Source organism: Nymphalis io, chromosome 4 (genome assembly GCF_905147045.1).
Source record: "Nymphalis io chromosome 4, ilAglIoxx1.1, whole genome shotgun sequence".
Lineage (NCBI taxonomy): Eukaryota > Metazoa > Arthropoda > Insecta > Lepidoptera > Nymphalidae > Nymphalis > Nymphalis io.
In genome coordinates this window covers 2,325,634-2,343,436 of record NC_065891.1, presented here as the reverse complement: position 1 = coordinate 2,343,436, position 17,803 = coordinate 2,325,634, and the positions used below count along the sequence as shown (strand labels likewise).

The 17,803-nt window shown below is 32.1% G+C and overlaps 4 protein-coding genes across 9 annotated transcripts in view; 2 read left to right on the top strand and 2 right to left on the bottom strand.

Annotated features, from left to right (window-relative positions):
• Positions 1–5,357, bottom strand: part of LOC126781647 (phospholipid-transporting ATPase VD) — a 68,481-nt gene extending 63,124 nt beyond the window's left edge. For all 3 annotated transcript variants that reach the window (XR_007670694.1, XM_050506590.1, XM_050506591.1), the window contains exon 1: positions 4,197–5,357. Coding sequence is in view for 2 of the 3 variants with exons in the window: in XM_050506590.1 (XP_050362547.1) it covers positions 4,197–5,011 (815 nt within the window). In the remaining variant the exon portion in view is untranslated. The remainder of the gene's footprint in view (positions 1–4,196) is intronic.
• Positions 5,358–5,822: 465 nt separating this feature from the next.
• LOC126781696 (rab GDP dissociation inhibitor alpha) lies at positions 5,823–7,714 on the top strand. The gene has a single exon (XM_050506670.1). It carries the CDS (start codon positions 5,949–5,951, stop codon positions 7,278–7,280), a length of 1,332 nt encoding a protein of 443 aa, XP_050362627.1. The 5' UTR covers positions 5,823–5,948; the 3' UTR covers positions 7,281–7,714.
• LOC126781655 (beta-alanine-activating enzyme) lies at positions 7,712–12,601 on the bottom strand. Of its 2 annotated transcripts, none has more exons than XM_050506602.1 (6): positions 12,188–12,601; positions 11,263–12,098; positions 10,311–11,181; positions 9,509–9,824; positions 8,620–8,883; positions 7,712–8,216 (listed from the first exon to the last, which is right to left on the bottom strand). In XM_050506602.1, the coding sequence occupies exons 1-6, from the start codon at positions 12,415–12,417 to the stop codon at positions 7,830–7,832; spliced, it is 2,904 nt and encodes a 967-aa protein (XP_050362559.1). In that variant the 5' UTR covers positions 12,418–12,601; the 3' UTR covers positions 7,712–7,829. The 2 variants fall into 2 exon arrangements, with proteins under 2 accessions (XP_050362559.1, XP_050362560.1); XM_050506603.1 differs by having other exon boundaries at positions 12,176–12,287.
• A 3,430-nt stretch (positions 12,602–16,031) lies between these two features.
• The window catches only part of LOC126781658 (protein kinase C-binding protein NELL1-like), a 48,161-nt gene continuing 46,389 nt past the window's right edge, over positions 16,032–17,803 (top strand). For all 3 annotated transcript variants that reach the window (XM_050506612.1, XM_050506611.1, XM_050506610.1), the window contains exon 1: positions 16,032–16,139. In XM_050506612.1, the coding sequence (XP_050362569.1) occupies positions 16,076–16,139 (64 nt within the window). In that variant the 5' untranslated portion in view covers positions 16,032–16,075. The remainder of the gene's footprint in view (positions 16,140–17,803) is intronic.

Sequence of the window (17,803 nt, the reverse complement as noted above, 5' to 3'; positions counted from 1 at the left end):
TGGAATCAGATCACTGTAAGTGATAAGGCCTCCTTTGTATACTATATGTACTACTTATTCAATTATATGTTTGTAAATTGTGTGCAATTAAGGATTAATAAATAAATTAATTAAACTTATTATCTTTTTATACGGTTAAAATATGAATCGATTCGAAATATTATTTCGAACCCATAGATTATACGTTATATATTTAATATGATTAAATGCCTGTATCAGACATCGCCTTAAAAGTTTTACTTCGTTATTTTCAATATGTTTAATTTAAAATGTCGTTTTATGGGCAACTGTTATCTATTTATATGTAAAATTCCATTTCCTGTCTGACTCGTTATCCATTTATTAACGCACTGCGTAAACTAAAACACTTTTTGCATTATAAACATATTTTCTAAACGCAAAATTAAACTTACACTAATGATAAATATGATATAAGAATTGGAAAATTTCAAGTATTTTTTTTCAATCACTTGATAAAACTACGACAATAACTACGAAAAAAAACGGGTGACAAGACGAACAGAAGTAGGTAGTGAACAGATTTGTACTATCCTATTATTTTTATAAATACATATACTGATATTATATATAACATATTTACGAAAGATAAAAATAAAACGTTAGATATTAATATATTTTTTCTTATTGCTGGTATTAACGGGATTATATGATTGTTTTATCGAAGCGCAAAATAGAAGTTATTATTTAATATGATTTCCTGATTTTTACGTACATTATATGGATTCGTGTCTTATGCATACACTGGTAGGTTTCCGAGTGCAGAATGTATATAAGGCATATTTATACTTAAGACTTAACATTCTTGCGGCTGTATTTATTTTAATGTTGTTAGAAACGGTGTAGAGGATATTTTAAACATAATTTATGGCTGGCATTAATAAAATCAATCTCCAGATTTAATATCCAAAACTTAATCTAAATAAATTATGAATTAATTGACAAATTAAAATAATATTGTTAGAATGTCGAAGCATATACAAATATGTATGTAAAAAGACGACAGTTACGACGTGTCAATATCATATCTTCATTTGATATTTGTAAATATTCCTAGATCAAGGAAACTTGGCTTTATGATATCAAACTCCATTCTACAAAACATAGATGAAATAATCGGTGCCTGCGTAAGCCTCATGGACTTATGTCCCTAATTATATTAAGGTCCTAGTTTTTATTATAAATTAAAGCTTCAATAATGTCACAAAATCTAATTAAGGTTTTGTAACAAAAAAAGTATATTACAAAAGACAAATTATTCATGAAGTTATCAAACCATGGGGTGCCACGGCTTTATCAATTTATATCAAACTGCTGCTAACTTTATATCAAAATTAAAAAAAAAATGCATTACAATAATGCGAAGTATGTAGCGGAAAATGATCAAATTATTTGTAGGGACGCTGGAACACTCAGGAAATGATTTAAATCACCAATTGTGAATATTATATTAATATCGATACATAATAAATATCTTAGATCTTTTTTTTTTTAGTTATTCTTCCTTTCCGCACCTTATCATCGTCACAGAGCACTCCTTGAACCTATAGTCCACTTCGTCATATCTACGATAGGTTATAGATATAAAATAACAGATAGAATGGGTATTCGTACTTTAAATAAAATAATTGTACAGCGGTAAACATTTTATTACCAAAACCCATATAGTGTCACGTTATATGCGGACATGACTCGGAAATTTTACAACTTATTAGTATAATATAGTAACAATAAAAACTATTAAACCAATATGCATATAGATTATATACCAGGAGATGCAGTGCGTTTTGGAGAAGATTTCGGCCACGGCGGCCCATCTCAAGAGAGATTAGCCAACTGCGCAAGAGATATTATAGTGCACAAGTGTGTGCGCAAACACAGGTGCACTCACTATTCCCAATCTCTCATAATCCGACGTGACGGCAATTCGACGCGATCGGAAAGAGTTCAGGCACAAGACCAACGGCTTTACGTGCGTTCCGAAGCACGGGAGTGTATACAGTATATGTACTTATTACGCGGATATATTTTTTATTTTAGCACGCGGCCTTACATGTTACGGCCTATCTATACTAGACCATCGAGGCAGTACACAATATAGCTGCACAGTTGTTTATTTTTCAATTTAAATTAAGATGATTGTCGGACAAGCAATAAAATGTAGTAAATAAAAATCTTTTCTCGTTCTAGTGCATAAAGTTGATTCAATTTTAGACATTCCATTAGATAGAGCTATTGTCTCGAAAGCAATATGCGATGTAGGAAAACCGCGATGATTATCCTGTGTAATAAATAAATATAACATTTTATTGATATTGCTTTGCACTTTAGCTTATATTATAAATGCTAATTAACCCTCAGAAATTCAGTATTAGAATAACGATCATAATTTATATAGAATGCAGACAAGTATTTCATGTTTAAAAAAATATGTTGTTGATATTTTAGATGAAGAATTAGAATAATCAAATCGTCAGTTTTTGTATTTGGTTGTTTATTCGTAAATCACACGAAAACAAAGCGAAAAAAAGACACATTTTTAGATGAAACCTAGTATTTAATCTTGTATTCATTAAAAAAGTAATTAAGAATAAATAATACAATCAAATTTAATGAAACGGTTGAATAACTCTGTAATAATAAAAAAATAATATTTCATTTATTCAGTGTCACTCGTTGAAGATACGAGGAGATAAGGTAATATGCTTTAATATAATTTATTGCTAGATATTTTATATGACAGCTGTTTTGGACTGGTCTCGGATTTTATTATATGGTTTCAAATTAAATTGTTCTCGTGAATTTATATCAAATTGAGTATTTTTCTTAAATATGTATATATAAGTGGGAATAACTATTACGATTATTACGCATGGCATAGAGAAATGAGCCGGATCTAGAGCAGTGAAAGTAACTTACGTGAAATATCAATAAGCTTCTAAGTTATGCAAATCGGAACGCTCTTACTTAGCTCGTAAAAGCAGATTTGCCGGTTTTTACAAACTTCACTAAATCATACATACGTTTTTTCACTCGGCGTAACGTATTATTGTAATACAAGTTTCCTTGGAGCGCGTGTCATAACTACGTTTTAAATTTCATGTTTGTCGGCGACAGTGAAACGCACTTTCTCATTACTAACCCTAATATTTAGTGGACTCATTTCGGATCCTAAAATTCATAATTTCATTAGTTCTTTTTCTATGTTAGACTAATATATGTGGAAAAGTGAAATCGCGGTAAAAGCTGAATCAATAAATTTATAGTTTCTCAATCTATGGATAATTATTAGATTGATATAATTATGTTTTTTATGTCTATGGTAAAATTTATATACCTATTTCATATTGTATTATAATTATATCCTACTAAAATTAAACCTAATATAGACAATATGTGAATGTTATATATTTGTAAATATTTTTTCTTTACCAATAAATATAAATATTGTTAGATTTGATAAACTAAAGTTAAATAATTTCTCATTTGTTTCTCCATTAATCAGTACTAGTTAAAAGATGTTTAGTGGGTTTTTTGTAGCACTTATTTGAACGTAAAAGTATACTCATTTTAAAATGAATATCTTAAAATTTCTTTTAAATACCAATAAATAATATACAAAACATTTCAACTATATTGCTAAATATTTCCTAAATAAAATAATTAATGTTTTTTTTTTGTATAGTCATTATGATTTCACATTGTTACTATCACCTTATGTTATGCTTTTCAATTGAAATCAAAGTTTAATGCTGTGCTAACTGGAGGTTACATTATTTATTCAAGTTAAAATAGTCATGAGTTTTAATAAATAAACTTGTGAATATACAATGATTAATCACATCAATTATTTACTTTATACCTTAGTATAAAAGCAATGAATAGATTGTATAATGAGTAATAATTTATGTCCACGTTTATGGCCCTGCATTGTTAACATAAAATAACAAGATCATTTTCATAGAATGTGTAGGTTCAGCAAAAAAGTTATGATAATAAAGTAGGGCTTTGTTTTACATTATTTGAACAGGATGTCCATAAAATATTGATAGTAAACTTATCAAAAATCTGTATGGTTATTAAAATTATTATAATTATAAGTTTTGTCGATGATGATTATTGTCTAATTATTTTTGAAAAACTGTTATATTTAAATAGACATTTGAATAAATACTCACTTTTTGTAGACTCTGCAAAAAGAATTATTTATTCTCTTATCGGACAGATGTCTGCGACGATCCTCAAAGAGATCCTTGATAGCTGTTACACCAAGCACAAACAACACTGGCAGCATTGCTACTTCCTTGCCAAATGCATTGATAGCAGGCACCCAGTTTAATAACACAATAAAAATAAAGTACACATTTGCAATCCTATGAAACTGTTCAAATAGATTTTTGGGGATAAAAGACAGTAATGTATATTTAGTAGTCCTGATTTTGTTATTGCATCTCTGTCCATTTGGATGGTCTTTAGGGGGCGTTTTGTCGGGAACAAGGTGGTTTGGGATGACTATCAAATGTCGATTGTCGACGGCGGGTTGCTGACGGCGCATAAGCCAGAAAACAGCGCGGCGCCACGGTGCTACGACTGATGCTCGACGTAAGGTATAAATTGAATCAGAGCGTGATGCTTGACGGGAGTGATGCCCACGAACTGAGGACAAACGTGGTTGAGCACTTGCAGGCACAGGTTCCCGATGTCCCGGTGGTAAAATGAAATCTGTACGACTCCCGGTTCTACTATGTCCTGAACCAGTAGCCGCGCGTGGCCCTTCCCCAATTTGACCGTGGGACAGAGCGCGTTGATGTCCTCGCAAAGCTGACTTGAGAGCTGGCCGAACGCTCGTCGGGTTCCCGGACAACATTGGCACCCCTCCATGACTGATGGATCGTGAATGTCCTTTCGCTTTTGGAAAAAGGTAAGTTTGCTCGGGTGCTCCTGGCAGACTTGGTACAGCTGAAGGAGTTTCTCCACTTCCTTCTGTTGACATTTTTATTCATCTGAAGGTCGTTCGGTTTACTTTTTCCTTGCATTTAAAATCTCGGTATTTAGTGTGCCAGACCGTATAATTTAGTGGTCTCAATACAACTAAAGAGAATGTGTTGAAAATTCGAAGCATATGGTTTAAAATCATCTGTCCACTTTTTTAAACATAACTAACGTTCATATTTCGGAAATACACAGAAACTCTTTAAGTGATTTAGAAAGTTTCAAAATTGAAAACATTTTTGACGAATATAAAGATAACAATACAGCAATATTTGATCACCACGAAAGCAACAGTCACACATGAAGTATGCACGAGACAAACTCAAAAACAAGCAAAGACAGCAAAGTTGACCGACCGACTGACAGATGACACCGTGACAGTGACAATAATGTAATTCGTTACCGACTGACGCTGTAGTTAAGATGTTGCCATTACAATAAATTAACCACTGTCTGGAACAAGCCTGCAGCTCATTGGACTGTGATTTTTAAGATAGTATTATAAAATTTTCACGTAAAATACCTGTGCTTTTCAACGTATAATGTATACGTTGATGATATTTATTGAAATACATTTCTATTGTTGTTTGAATAACAACATTAATGTAAAGAAATAAACTCTATATAAATATATATTTGTAATTTGAGTTATATTGCGATATAATTTAATAAAACATATTCATTATTTACCTAATTGTTAAAATATGAAAAGATTGTCCAATTATTCCCTTTGCCTATATTAAAATACCTTTGTGAAAAACTACTCTTGCTTATGGCATGGTTAGGTTGCTAATATTGGTATCAATATTAACTCGTCGACGTCATCGCCGGCAGACATATTCGTTTGATTTTCTAAATCTTCCGACATTTTGACATTTGTTCTCCGGTTCTATAGTGTGTTTTATCTTATAAGAATTTAATTCGAAGCACTTATCAGCATGGATGAAGAATACGATGCGATTGTTTTGGGTACTGGCCTAAAAGAATGCATTCTTAGTGGTATGCTGTCCGTGTCTGGAAAAAAGGTTCTACACATTGATCGTAACAAGTATTACGGTGGTGAATCTGCGTCAATTACCCCGTTAGAAGAATTATTCGCGAAGTTCAATGCGCCGGCACCGGATGAAACGTATGGTCGAGGCCGTGACTGGAATGTTGATTTAATACCCAAATTTTTAATGGCGAACGGACTTCTTGTAAAATTACTGATCCATACGGGCGTTACCCGGTATTTGGAGTTTAAGTCTGTCGAAGGTAGCTATGTGTACAAAGGTGGTAAGATTTCCAAAGTACCAGTTGATCAGAAGGAGGCTCTTGCATCTGATCTAATGGGCATGTTTGAGAAGAGGCGGTTCCGAAACTTCTTGATTTATGTTCAAGATTTCCAAGAAGAAGATTCTAAGACATGGAAGGATTTAGATCCGAGCACAGCCAACATGCAATCCCTCTATGATAAATTTGGCCTTGACAAAAACACCCAAGATTTTACAGGTCATGCATTGGCACTTTATCTAGATGATAGTTACCTCCAGCAACCCGCTATTCAAACTATTCGTCGTATCAAATTGTATTCCGATTCCCTTGCCCGATATGGTAAGTCACCATACTTGTATCCAATGTATGGCTTAGGAGAGTTGCCTCAAGGCTTTGCCCGCCTCTCAGCCATCTATGGGGGTACCTACATGTTAGACAAGCCCATTGACGAGATTGTACTTGATGAGGTTGGAAGGGCTGTAGGTGTGCGGTCTGGAAATGAAGTGGCTAGATGCAAACAGGTCTATTGTGACCCTAGCTATGTTCCCGAAAGAGTTCATAAGAAGGGAAAAGTCATTCGTTGTATTTGTTTGTTAGATCATCCTATTAACAATACTAAAGATGCTCTGTCTACCCAGATTATCATACCGCAAAAGCAAGTTGGAAGAAATTCTGATATCTATGTATCTCTGGTGTCCTACACTCACCAAGTTGCAGCCAAGGGCTGGTTCATTGCTATGGTGTCCACCACCATTGAAACTAACGACCCAGAGACTGAGATTAGACCTGGATTGGAACTCTTAGGACCTATCAGGCAGAAGTTTGTTTCAGTGTCGGACTACTATGAACCTACAGATGATGGTAGCCAAAGTCAAATCTTTATTTCTGAATCATATGATGCAACCACACACTTTGAAACTACCTGCTTAGATGTTCTTAAAATTTACAAAAGAGGCACTGGTGAAGATTTTGATTTTTCCAAAGTAAAACTGGAATTGGGAGAGGAAGAGCAGTAAATATTGCCGTATTATATATATTGCTTGTTAATTTTGAATGTTTGTTTATATACTGTCTAAAGTAATTAATAAATGTTCACTAGGGATTATGGGAAAAAAAATTAAGGCTTCGATAAGTTGCTGTAGAGATGTTTGAGCAGTGCTCCTTCATTTGTTACTCCCAGCTGTTTTATTTTACTAAACAATAATCAAAAAGTATAAAGATTGTTATTTATAAGATTTATTCAACATTTAAGGTTGCTTTTATATATAATTTAAGAAATATGAGGCATGTAATGATCTGCACAAGTAGTTATGTGCATTGGTAATGCATTCCATTCCGATACTCTTTCATCGTGTATCCATATCATATTTGATAACATGTCAATGTATGAATGCTCACTATAAAACTAAATGTTCTGTGTAAGATCATATTAAATAAAATTACATTATAATACATGTGTTTATTTCATTGCAACTTTTAAAACTAAGATACAGGCTTAATAGTGCAAATATGAATGACTAGATAATTTATAGTACTTTTCACATAATATAAAGATCATAAATGAATTACAAATGCAGCGCATATTTTATTGAGTATAATTGATCATTTCTACATCCAATAAAAATATAATCGCCATATATAGCGGGAGTTGAAAATGTTTCATTTGGTAGATGATATTCAGAGATTATAGCACCTTTCTCCGAATCTAAGATGGACAATATTCCATTATTGGAGGCAGCCAAGATCATTTTGTCGCTTAAGCAACGTGGCGTTGAATAAACTGGGGATGTGAGTTGAGTTTTCCATTGTAAACTTGGTTGAAAATTTTTTACAATGATACTGTAAACATTACTGTCGTGACATCCAAATACCATTTGCCATTTAAATTTTTCAATTTCCTTTATGTAAATCGATGAAAATATATTTCCCTTTGCACCTTGGTATTTCCAAATCTGTAAAAAAATAATAAGTATACAAATACATATTGTCGACAACATTTATAAATGCACGATGCTCTTAAGACCAATCCTACAAAAAACTATTTAAAAAATCAGAAACCGGAAATAAATACGCGACGAAACAGAACGTAAGTAGGTAAAATAACGCCATATGGCATTAAAACACTATATGTAAAAACTAAAAAAAAAAACATTATTTTTGGAATAATACAATTATTATTATATGCTCTAATTAATTTATTACTTTAAGTAGGCGTCGAACTACTAAATTGTACCGGCATTACGCTTGTACGCTAAGCTTAAATACGTAGAACAGCAAACAAAAAAAAACTCAATCCATTCCAATGTTGCGCAAAAAACATTCTAGACATTATACAGTATCCTAAATGTATCTAACCTTGATGCCTTTTTCAACTGTTCGGCAATGTATTTCTCCATTTACCTCCGCAAATACAACATATTTGTCATTGTCGTAAAGCACGGGACTTGCAAACACGGGACTATCAAGCGTGCCTCGCCAAGCCACAGTTTTTGACTCTATGTGTACACTTGCACAAACACCTGATAGTGTGCCCAGGACTATATATTCATTTTTAGCAAGGACTAAATCAGCTGATATAGCCTGATCTGTTATGTGTATTGTATGTTTTATTTCTCCTGACTGTAAAAAACAGGCGTCGGTAAATTAGCTAAATTATCAATAAAAGTCTCCAAAGAATAAATATCAAGTACAATTGTGGAAAAATTATATTAACAGTAAGCAACTATAAAACGTACATTTATATATATCTGTTAAAAAATATAAGTACATAGTTATCATTTTAGATATCATTATGTACTAACAATGATAACAAATGCCAGCTTGTTGTGAATCAGACTTTATAGCGTCCGATTACGACAAGTTTTAATTGTTTAGTTTGGTATAAATGTATACTTTTATCAAAATATAGTCGTATACAATTAAAAACAGCTAGGTACCTACCTGCGATTTGTGACGAAAAAAAAGGGTGAGACGGAAAATGTTGAGTAAAACAAACTAGTTTTTGTTATTTAACACAACTGCTATTTCACCTTATAAATATAAATCACGTAGAAACTTTAGGAAGAGTCCTAGCGTTTCTCTCTCTTTCTTTAGGAATTTTACGATCAAATAAGGCCATATTTTATACGTCTGCCAATATTCAACGCATATTATAAGAAAGTAGTCCTATTTTCTACATTACCAAAAATAGCCTTAAGACCTAAGTGTAGATAGTCTCTTTGGATTGTATACAATTTATCCTTACCACAATATCAATACAGCGTATGTTACCGTCGTAAGCGGCAATACAAAGGCATCCTTTATAACAAGTTCCTTTACTTTTAATCATAGATCCAATGTTTATACGCCAAAGTTCTTCGCATGTTTTTAACGTGAAGCATACGATGGTACCATCGTAAGTACCAACCATACCACATGGTGTCGTTAGTGGTGCCTCGCTACAGCAAAAAACTGATGCTTCGACCCTCGATTTCACTTTGACAACTCCTTGCGTTATGCCACTGATTGCGTCAACAACAACTATTTTACCCGAGTGGCTGCCCACGGTCACGTACTGATTGCTTAAACAGAGAGGTGAAACAAAATTAAGACATAAATTAAATATCAAATAACATCTTGCCATTAATGCTTTCATCATTAAATGTTGTAATAGGCATACATATAAAATACTTTATTAATAAATAGTTGGTAATTAAATTGGATTTAAAAAAATTTAGGCCATATATTTATAAATGACATTTATATTTTTTCATTCCATATTTTTGAATAGGTACTTTGGATGGTTAGAAGCCACTGGCGCTTGATTGTTACAATTCTAATGACGGTTTGAATGAACTTATTTATATGAGACGAATGTACGCGCTCCGATATATTTGGGCAATGTGGATGATTTAAATAATTTGACGACTGGTTGTATGAATATTATTGATCTCTTTAGACATTATATCATAAATGTCCGAAGAAAACGTCTTAATATATAAAATCAACTTAATCTAGTCTATATCTATAAATACAGTCATATGGAATTAATTTGATATTATACTTACAAACCATTCTGGAATAAAGTTGGAGATGCATCAACACATTTCCCAGTGTCATATGTCCAAACAACTACAAATTCAATAGGATTCCCTAAATGGTTTTCAATTAATTTTTTATGAGATTGAGCTGTTGATGCAAAGCTTTCTGTGTTTGATCTAGATCTCTTCAGCCTTCTTTTGCTATGTTTTTCATCTACTCCTAATTCTTTAATGGCTAATTGAATTATTTCGCCTATTGTATTTTTCCCAGTAATTAAATAAGGTAAGATAAACTTGCCAAACTTCGGACATGTTAGCGATAATTTATTACATAATGAAACCGCCAGAAAAGATGTACCACCAATTGTGAAGAATTCCTTGTCTTTTATATCTTCATAAGTGAGGTTTCTATTTAATGTTACTTTAAGTTCTTTTATCAATATCACCATCAGAGATTTCGAGGTGTGTGGTACTTGTGACTTTTCAAACATTTGAGATAGAATTTGCCTTGACATCTTGCCATGGGGATTCATTGGTAAATTGTCAACTCTTATAATTTTGTCAGGCCAATGCTTATCATCAAGTTTACACTTTAAGAAGTCAGATAGCTCTCTACTAGTTAATGTTTCTGAGGAATAATATACAACCAGTAACATAGGCTTTGGTAGCCAAATAGAGGAACATGTTTTTACTCTAGGACATTGCATTATTGTAGCCTCTATTGCTTGTAAATTAACTTTGTTACCAAACCTCTTTATTATGTCATCTTTACGACCTCTGTAGTAAATTGTTCCACTCCTTATTTCTCCAATATCTCCTGTGTCTACATATTTTAAAGAATTATCTTCATCCGTTCCAGTTGCTTTATTTAAAATGGTACATTTTCTTGTTTTGCTAGCTGTAATAGAGAAAACAAATTCATTAAAATTAAAAAAGAACTTTATTTTAATATGATTATAAGAAAAGTAATATTGCTTACCAAGAACAATCTTTCCTGTTTTTTTATTTTTGTGGGTAGGCTGTAATATAATTTGTGTTTCTGAAAGGCATTTCCCAAGAGGTACTTCCCGATCACAATGAATTTTATTCAAATCCAATTCAGCAGCACAAGCCCAGCATGACATTTCAGTGACACCATAGAGGGTAAATAATTTTGTTTTATTTTTAGCATCTTTTAGTTCTTTCAACCTCTTTATGCCGTATAAGGGCTCTCCTCCCAGTGCTAATATTTTCAGTGTTGATTTTGCATTGAAAATTTTATATTTAATATCTGTGTTTGATTGTTGAAAGAATTTTGATGGTGTTGTTTGCCAAAATGTCACAGAGTTTTCATTTTTTTCATGAAATAATACATCAGCTTTTTCTGGTGCAATAAGAAGGGAAGCCCCATTCATGCAGGCTAATAAAATTTCGATCATGGAAGGGTCAAATGTCAGTGGTGTGGAAAAATATATGATATCATTTTGAGTAATATCAAACAGTTTAGTTAGGTCTGCTATATTAGGCTGCATGCATTGTATTGGTACCTGAATGTGCTTAGGTTCTCCAGTGATGCCTGATGTCATTGCTATATAAGAATGTTCAGGCAAATGTTTGTAATCATGTTGACTTCCACATGGGTCTAAGTTATAAAAATTAATTACCAAATTAAAAACATTAACAGTTTTATCCGACTTCCTACCCAAAAATTCTGATAAACTGTCACTTTCTACATTCTGTGTTATATGAATCAAAATCTTTAATTGAATTTTTTGTGTAATTTTTTCGAAATCCTGAGGATTCATAAACATAAAAGTTGTACTGCATTTGTGAACTCTAAAAATAATAAAAACATAGGATGAATAATTTACTTAATTATTATTAATTTACTTATTCTTTTATATATTACTTACAGACATACTTACGCGGCTATAACACAAGGAATGATTATGTTCCTTTCTGATATTAATCCAATAATTCCTTTTTTACATGTCAACTGTTGTAAATTTTGGGATATATATTCACAAACTCCAAAGAGTTCAGAATATGTATAAGTTTTGTAGAAACCATTATCATATTGTCTCATGGCTATGCTGGATGGATATTTAGCGCATGTTTGTACGAAAACATCATAATAGCCGTGTTTCAATTTCATTGGAATCAAATTACAGGAATGAAATGTTTAATCTATAGGTTTGATGAATTCAAAATTGACTATTTGATTGTTATATTTTTCTTCAATTTCTACATAATAATTTTTATTTTTCCTTACGATTCATTTTGTACAATTTCATAAATCTTGATTTAGTTACTTGCTATTCCCTATTTGTTTTTGTAAATAAAAATATTTTCCTGTATCACAGATTAAATAAACATGTAACATGTCATGTCAATACGTCATTATTTTTTTTAACTTATTTCATTGCCTTGGATACATTATTTTTAACATTAATAGATTTTTATCTTATATATTAACCTTAAACGCTATTTGATTCTAAAAATGTTACTTTATTACGGTATATTTTTGTAATTGCAAAAAATCAATTTATTACTTTTTCCCTTCGGTTCTTCAGTTTATATAACTAATATTGTCATACCTGTAGATATTGTGTTTGTTTTCTTACTCCGACAATTTTTACTACAAGACATCCTAATTGCTCTAAACTTTATTCAGGCACCTAAATTATTGATTCAATCATATAATCATCGATAAAAAAATTAAAATCAATCAATTGTTGACGAACAAAGTAACTTATTAGTAAGAGTAGGAATTAAATATTCTTTTCGTCAGTCTTTAAGGAATTAAATCCTTAAAGGCCGGCAATCCACCTGCAAGTCTTCGGGTATTGCAGATGTCCATAGGCAGTGGTAGTCACTTTCCATCAGGCGAGCCTCGTGCTCGTTTGCCCCCTCTTACAAAAAATAACTTATTAAATAATACCTAGTGCTGGTACTTTTAACTGGATTGTATTTTTTGTCTATTATCACTCAAAAATATACATACACCAAAAATAATATAAAAATATATACTTTTACAATCAATATGAATGCTACATATTAGAAATTACAATTATTACGGTGGTAGTGAAGAACTTTTATTATGGAGTATGATATTATTTAATATTAATTTACATCAAGATTACAAGCAAATGTAGTCCTTAGCCTGATTTTTATTTGTTCGGTGTAATGCTGCCGTTTCATCTGTGCATAAGGTTGAGCAGGAGATATTATATTCAGTTGACCAGAATTTGAGATTGCTAACGGTTCGTTGACCACATTTCGATTAGTAAGTAAGTACTTATAAATAAATGAATAAAAATATGAAACAAAGAAAGTGTCTGATTTACATTATTAATTTAATTTTTAGATATAAATAGTTTTTTTTTTCTAGGAGCAATTAAGCACAAATTCTTTTTAGAACAATGCCAAAATTTTCTAGTTCGACTGTAATACACAGACAGTTTTATAGCTATGCGGCAAGTTTATCATCTGAAATTACGTCAATTCACATAGTTTTCAAGAAAATTAACTGAGATCAATCGTCAGAGTTCAATGGCATTGTGTTACGCGACAGTTGCATTCTTTTAAGAAAACGAAATGCTAAAGTGAAATGAAAAATGAAATGTTCAGAAATTTAACATACAATTAAATAAAATTAAATTGTGTTTATTGAATTGCGAAATAAAGTTCTTTTAGAATATTTTTAACTGTCCAGATATACATAAGTTTCATACCTTTTTGTAATAAATACTATTATTTACTACTAAGATAAAAGTATTTAATAAAATGAATAACTTTATATTGCATTTATACGTTTACTTCCTTAAACCTAGTTTAATTACCTAGCATGCAATTATACAGCAAAAATGTTATTTGTTTTTAACAGAGAAGCTTCAATCATCTGTTCACATGAAATGCCTATACTATAAAAGTCATTTTATAAATGTGAATGATTTATAGTAATAAGTAATACTTGATCACTCAAGGTAGAGTACTGTACTCAACAGTTATTCTACCGTCTTATATAATGCTTGCAATGCTCGGTTTGAAGAGTGAGTCAGTATAATTATGGGCACAAGGGATATATCATTTTAGTTTCCTTTATATACAGTTATCGGTGCCTTGACTCTGTAAGTGTCCTTTTTTATTTACTTGGTGGTAGGGCTTTGGGCAAGCCCGTCTGGGTATACACTCCAATTATCACATATTCTACAAAACAAATTCCAAATAGCAATACTTACTATTGTTGTGTTCTAGTTGGAAGAGTGAGACGAGTACAGTAACAGTCACAGCCTGTTAATGTCCCACTGCTGGGCTAAGGCCTCCTCTCCCTTTTGAGGAGAAGGTTTGGAGCTTATTCCACCACGCTGCTCCAATGCGGGTTGGTAGAATACACATGTGGCAGAATTTCAATGAAATTAGACACATGCAGGTTTCCTCACGATGTTTTCCTTCACCGTCAAGCACGAGATGAATTAAAAACACAAATTAAGCACATTAAAAATTCAGTGGTGCTTGCCCGGGTTTGAACCCACGATCATCGGTTAAGATTCACGCGTTCTTACCACTTTGGCTATCTCGGCGAATAATTTATGTATAATTAAATTAAAAGAAGAAGCAATGGTTTTGGAAACAATTCAGCGTAAAGTTTCTTAGAAGTATAATTATAAAAACGAAACAAAATAAATTACTGAGTTAACAATATTTTAATATTTTTACGCAACTTGTGACTGTTTTAAGTTACGTAATATAAATAATATAACGTGATGAGAACTATGAATGTTACATGATGGTATAGGTACTGTACTGATAACTAAATATTTTTTTACCACAACTAAATGTTATATAAATTTTTGTCTTAAGCGCCAAATTAACTTTCTCTTTGAGAGGAGACCCTATGCTCAGCTGTAGAGTAAAAAATTTGAAATTATTCACGAAAGCTCTTCACATAATGTGAAATATACAATGATTTTGTGCATAACTTCAAATATAAGCTCGAAACTTCGTGATAGTATTTGAATATTCTTGAATTCCAAAACTATGAAAATATTCGTGGAGGCGGAATAATTATGTGTAAAATTAAAATTAAAAAATTCAGCTTTATATAATTTTGTAAATAAAAAACCTGTAAGACTTAATAATTGATAAATTATTGCTAATAATGCTAGTACTTTAAAATAAAAAGTAAGTTCTTCAGACTTTGGTCTACGGCTCTACATCATAACTTTTATTGAACTTTTTTATTGAACGAATTATGTAATCGCCCCCTATTTTATGATAACACTATATCTAAGCAAGTATGTCGAGCATAATATATATGAAGCTATATAATATTATACAAAAATAAGATAAGAGTAAAATGAATATTTATAGTATTTATATTTTAAGAAACAAAAACTTTAAAACTATTCTTGAGTATAGCGGAAAATATTTTATTTAAAATACTGGATCACGTAAACGTCAAGTTCAATTTCTATAGAATGAACTTAGCCAAGTTTCGCACAAACTAAATATTGCGCAGGCCTCTGCGGCGATGGTGACCTAAAACGTATTCGGCAAATGAACGAACCCAATCAATTAGGGGCGGTCAGCGATCCGACGGGAAGGAGGGCAGCGCGCGCGCTCCGTGGAAACTCGGGAAAACGTCTGTGGGGAGGGTGTGAGGAGTTCGCGGGGGAGGAGCGAGGCGGGGAGGTAAGGTGTCGGAGGGTGCGTGCGGCGGTCGTGCATCGATCGCGCGGGGCGGCTGAGTCGCATCGTTCAGTCCGCCGGGGCGGCCGGCGAGAGCGCGCGTGTGATGCGCTGTCGCTGATATGGCCGGCGCTCGGGCGCTCGTGGCCGCCTGCTGCTGCTGGTGGTGGCTGACCAACGCAGCCGGTGAGTACATTTATCATCAGACCTATTATCGTAATACATACATTAAATATGTCACCCGATCAGCTGATCACATTTCTTGAATGACACGCGTTTTGCGTACTTATCGCTTTTACATATATAATCCCCTTGGGGTGTGCCGATCAGCTGTTTTAAAGATTTGCCTTTTCGTAAGAAAGAATGAAGTTTCTTTATTTTGAAGAATATGACTGCTACGTGTGCCTTATCCGTGATCACCCCTCCCGTCTAATGGCTTTGAGGGTTCAAGTTCGTTTAAAATGCATCTAGTGTTTAGTATATCGATTCTACTGTTCAGTTTTTAAGGGATTCCTTAAAAATAATAAGGCTTTAAATTAATCTTCCAAAAAAAAGTATTTTAAATTTTGTGATTAACAACTTTTTACAATTATTATATTTATTTTTAAAAATTGTTACCCCTTCAATAAATAAGACTTATTGCTTGGAAAAAATTTTGGCACATGCTAAGAAATTCAAAATTATGAAACTTTCAAATTATGTACCTTTAAATAGGCAGGTAATTGTTTTTACTATATTAATATTGGTGAACGAAATATGTCTAAACGAGACATTATATATATAAAAGAAGTCCTTTAGAATTAATTATTATATAAGTGACTTTGCTACAAGTTCACGTGCAATTTATCAGCAATCAATCACTTAACGAAGACTTTGATTTAGAATTGGAATTTACAGCAATAGTTTCTCTAATTTTGAATATAAAATATTGAAAGAATGACAAATAATGATAATGAGACCTCTGAAAATTTTAAATTAGTATTGTAAATTAGTGCGGCTTGGTGCAAGTTCGGGATTGTCTCCGAGCTGCACGGGCGCGGGCGTCCTTGCGGCGACCACTACTAAACAAACTCGTTACGTCACGCCGAAAAGACATCTGCTTTAATGTAAATATTGATCATCATCACGCCACTCTGCGATCTATCGTAATCGTATATGCAAGCGTGCTATGCTCAACACCTGCCGGAACATACATGTTGACATTGCTTATTTTTATTCGTTTAATTATCAAATAGTACTGAAGGGTTGCAAATTTAACATCTAATCTAAGCTATTTGAAAAAAAAATCTTTAATATATAATCGTTCATCTACGTTCTGCTATTTTTTATATATGTTTTGATAGTAAGTATAATCTCTGCTATACAGAAAAGTAAATCTAATAAGAATCATCAAATTTAAGTATCAATTTTTACAATACAGAACAAAAAACTCCTTTGATCAGATGAATATTTTTTTTTACGTTTTGGTAATATATATTTTTGGTATATAGGTTTTATGCTTTAGATTAGTAATAATTGTTGGATTAAATAGGAACTATTATATTCGTTTTAAAACTTTTACTTATTTTATTTTAATGACTGTTTCACTTGCTAATTGTGTGCTAAATAGTTATTATTTAATTATAGAAAGAACAAAATATAATTTATATCATCAAGCATATCTACTTTGTTATACTGTTATATAGCTAGTAACGTATTATAAGATAAGCTTTTCCATGTAACACGCTTACAAAAGTAATTGAAATGGTTTTAGTTCTTCGAGTTTTAAAACTTAAATTCAAGATCATCACGATAACTAAAACATTTTTAATTTAATAAAACCAAATATTTATTGTAAAAAAAAGAAACTA

What these genes read in the sequence shown, in the direction of transcription:
- LOC126781696 (XM_050506670.1), top strand. Translation starts at nt 5,949, where the DNA reads ATGGATGAAGAATACGATGCGATTGTTTTGGGTACTGGCCTAAAAGAA.
- LOC126781655 (XM_050506602.1), bottom strand. Translation starts at nt 12,417, where the DNA reads ATGAAATTGAAACACGGCTATTATGATGTTTTCGTACAAACATGCGCT. An exon ending in ATTCCTTGTGTTATAGCCGC is followed by an intron (nt 12,099 to 12,187) that starts GTAAGTATGTCT and finishes TATTATTTTTAG; the next exon opens with AGTTCACAAATGCAGTACAA. An exon ending in TACGCTGTATTGATATTGTG is followed by an intron (nt 8,884 to 9,508) that starts GTAAGGATAAAT and finishes TGTTTTTTACAG; the next exon opens with TCAGGAGAAATAAAACATAC.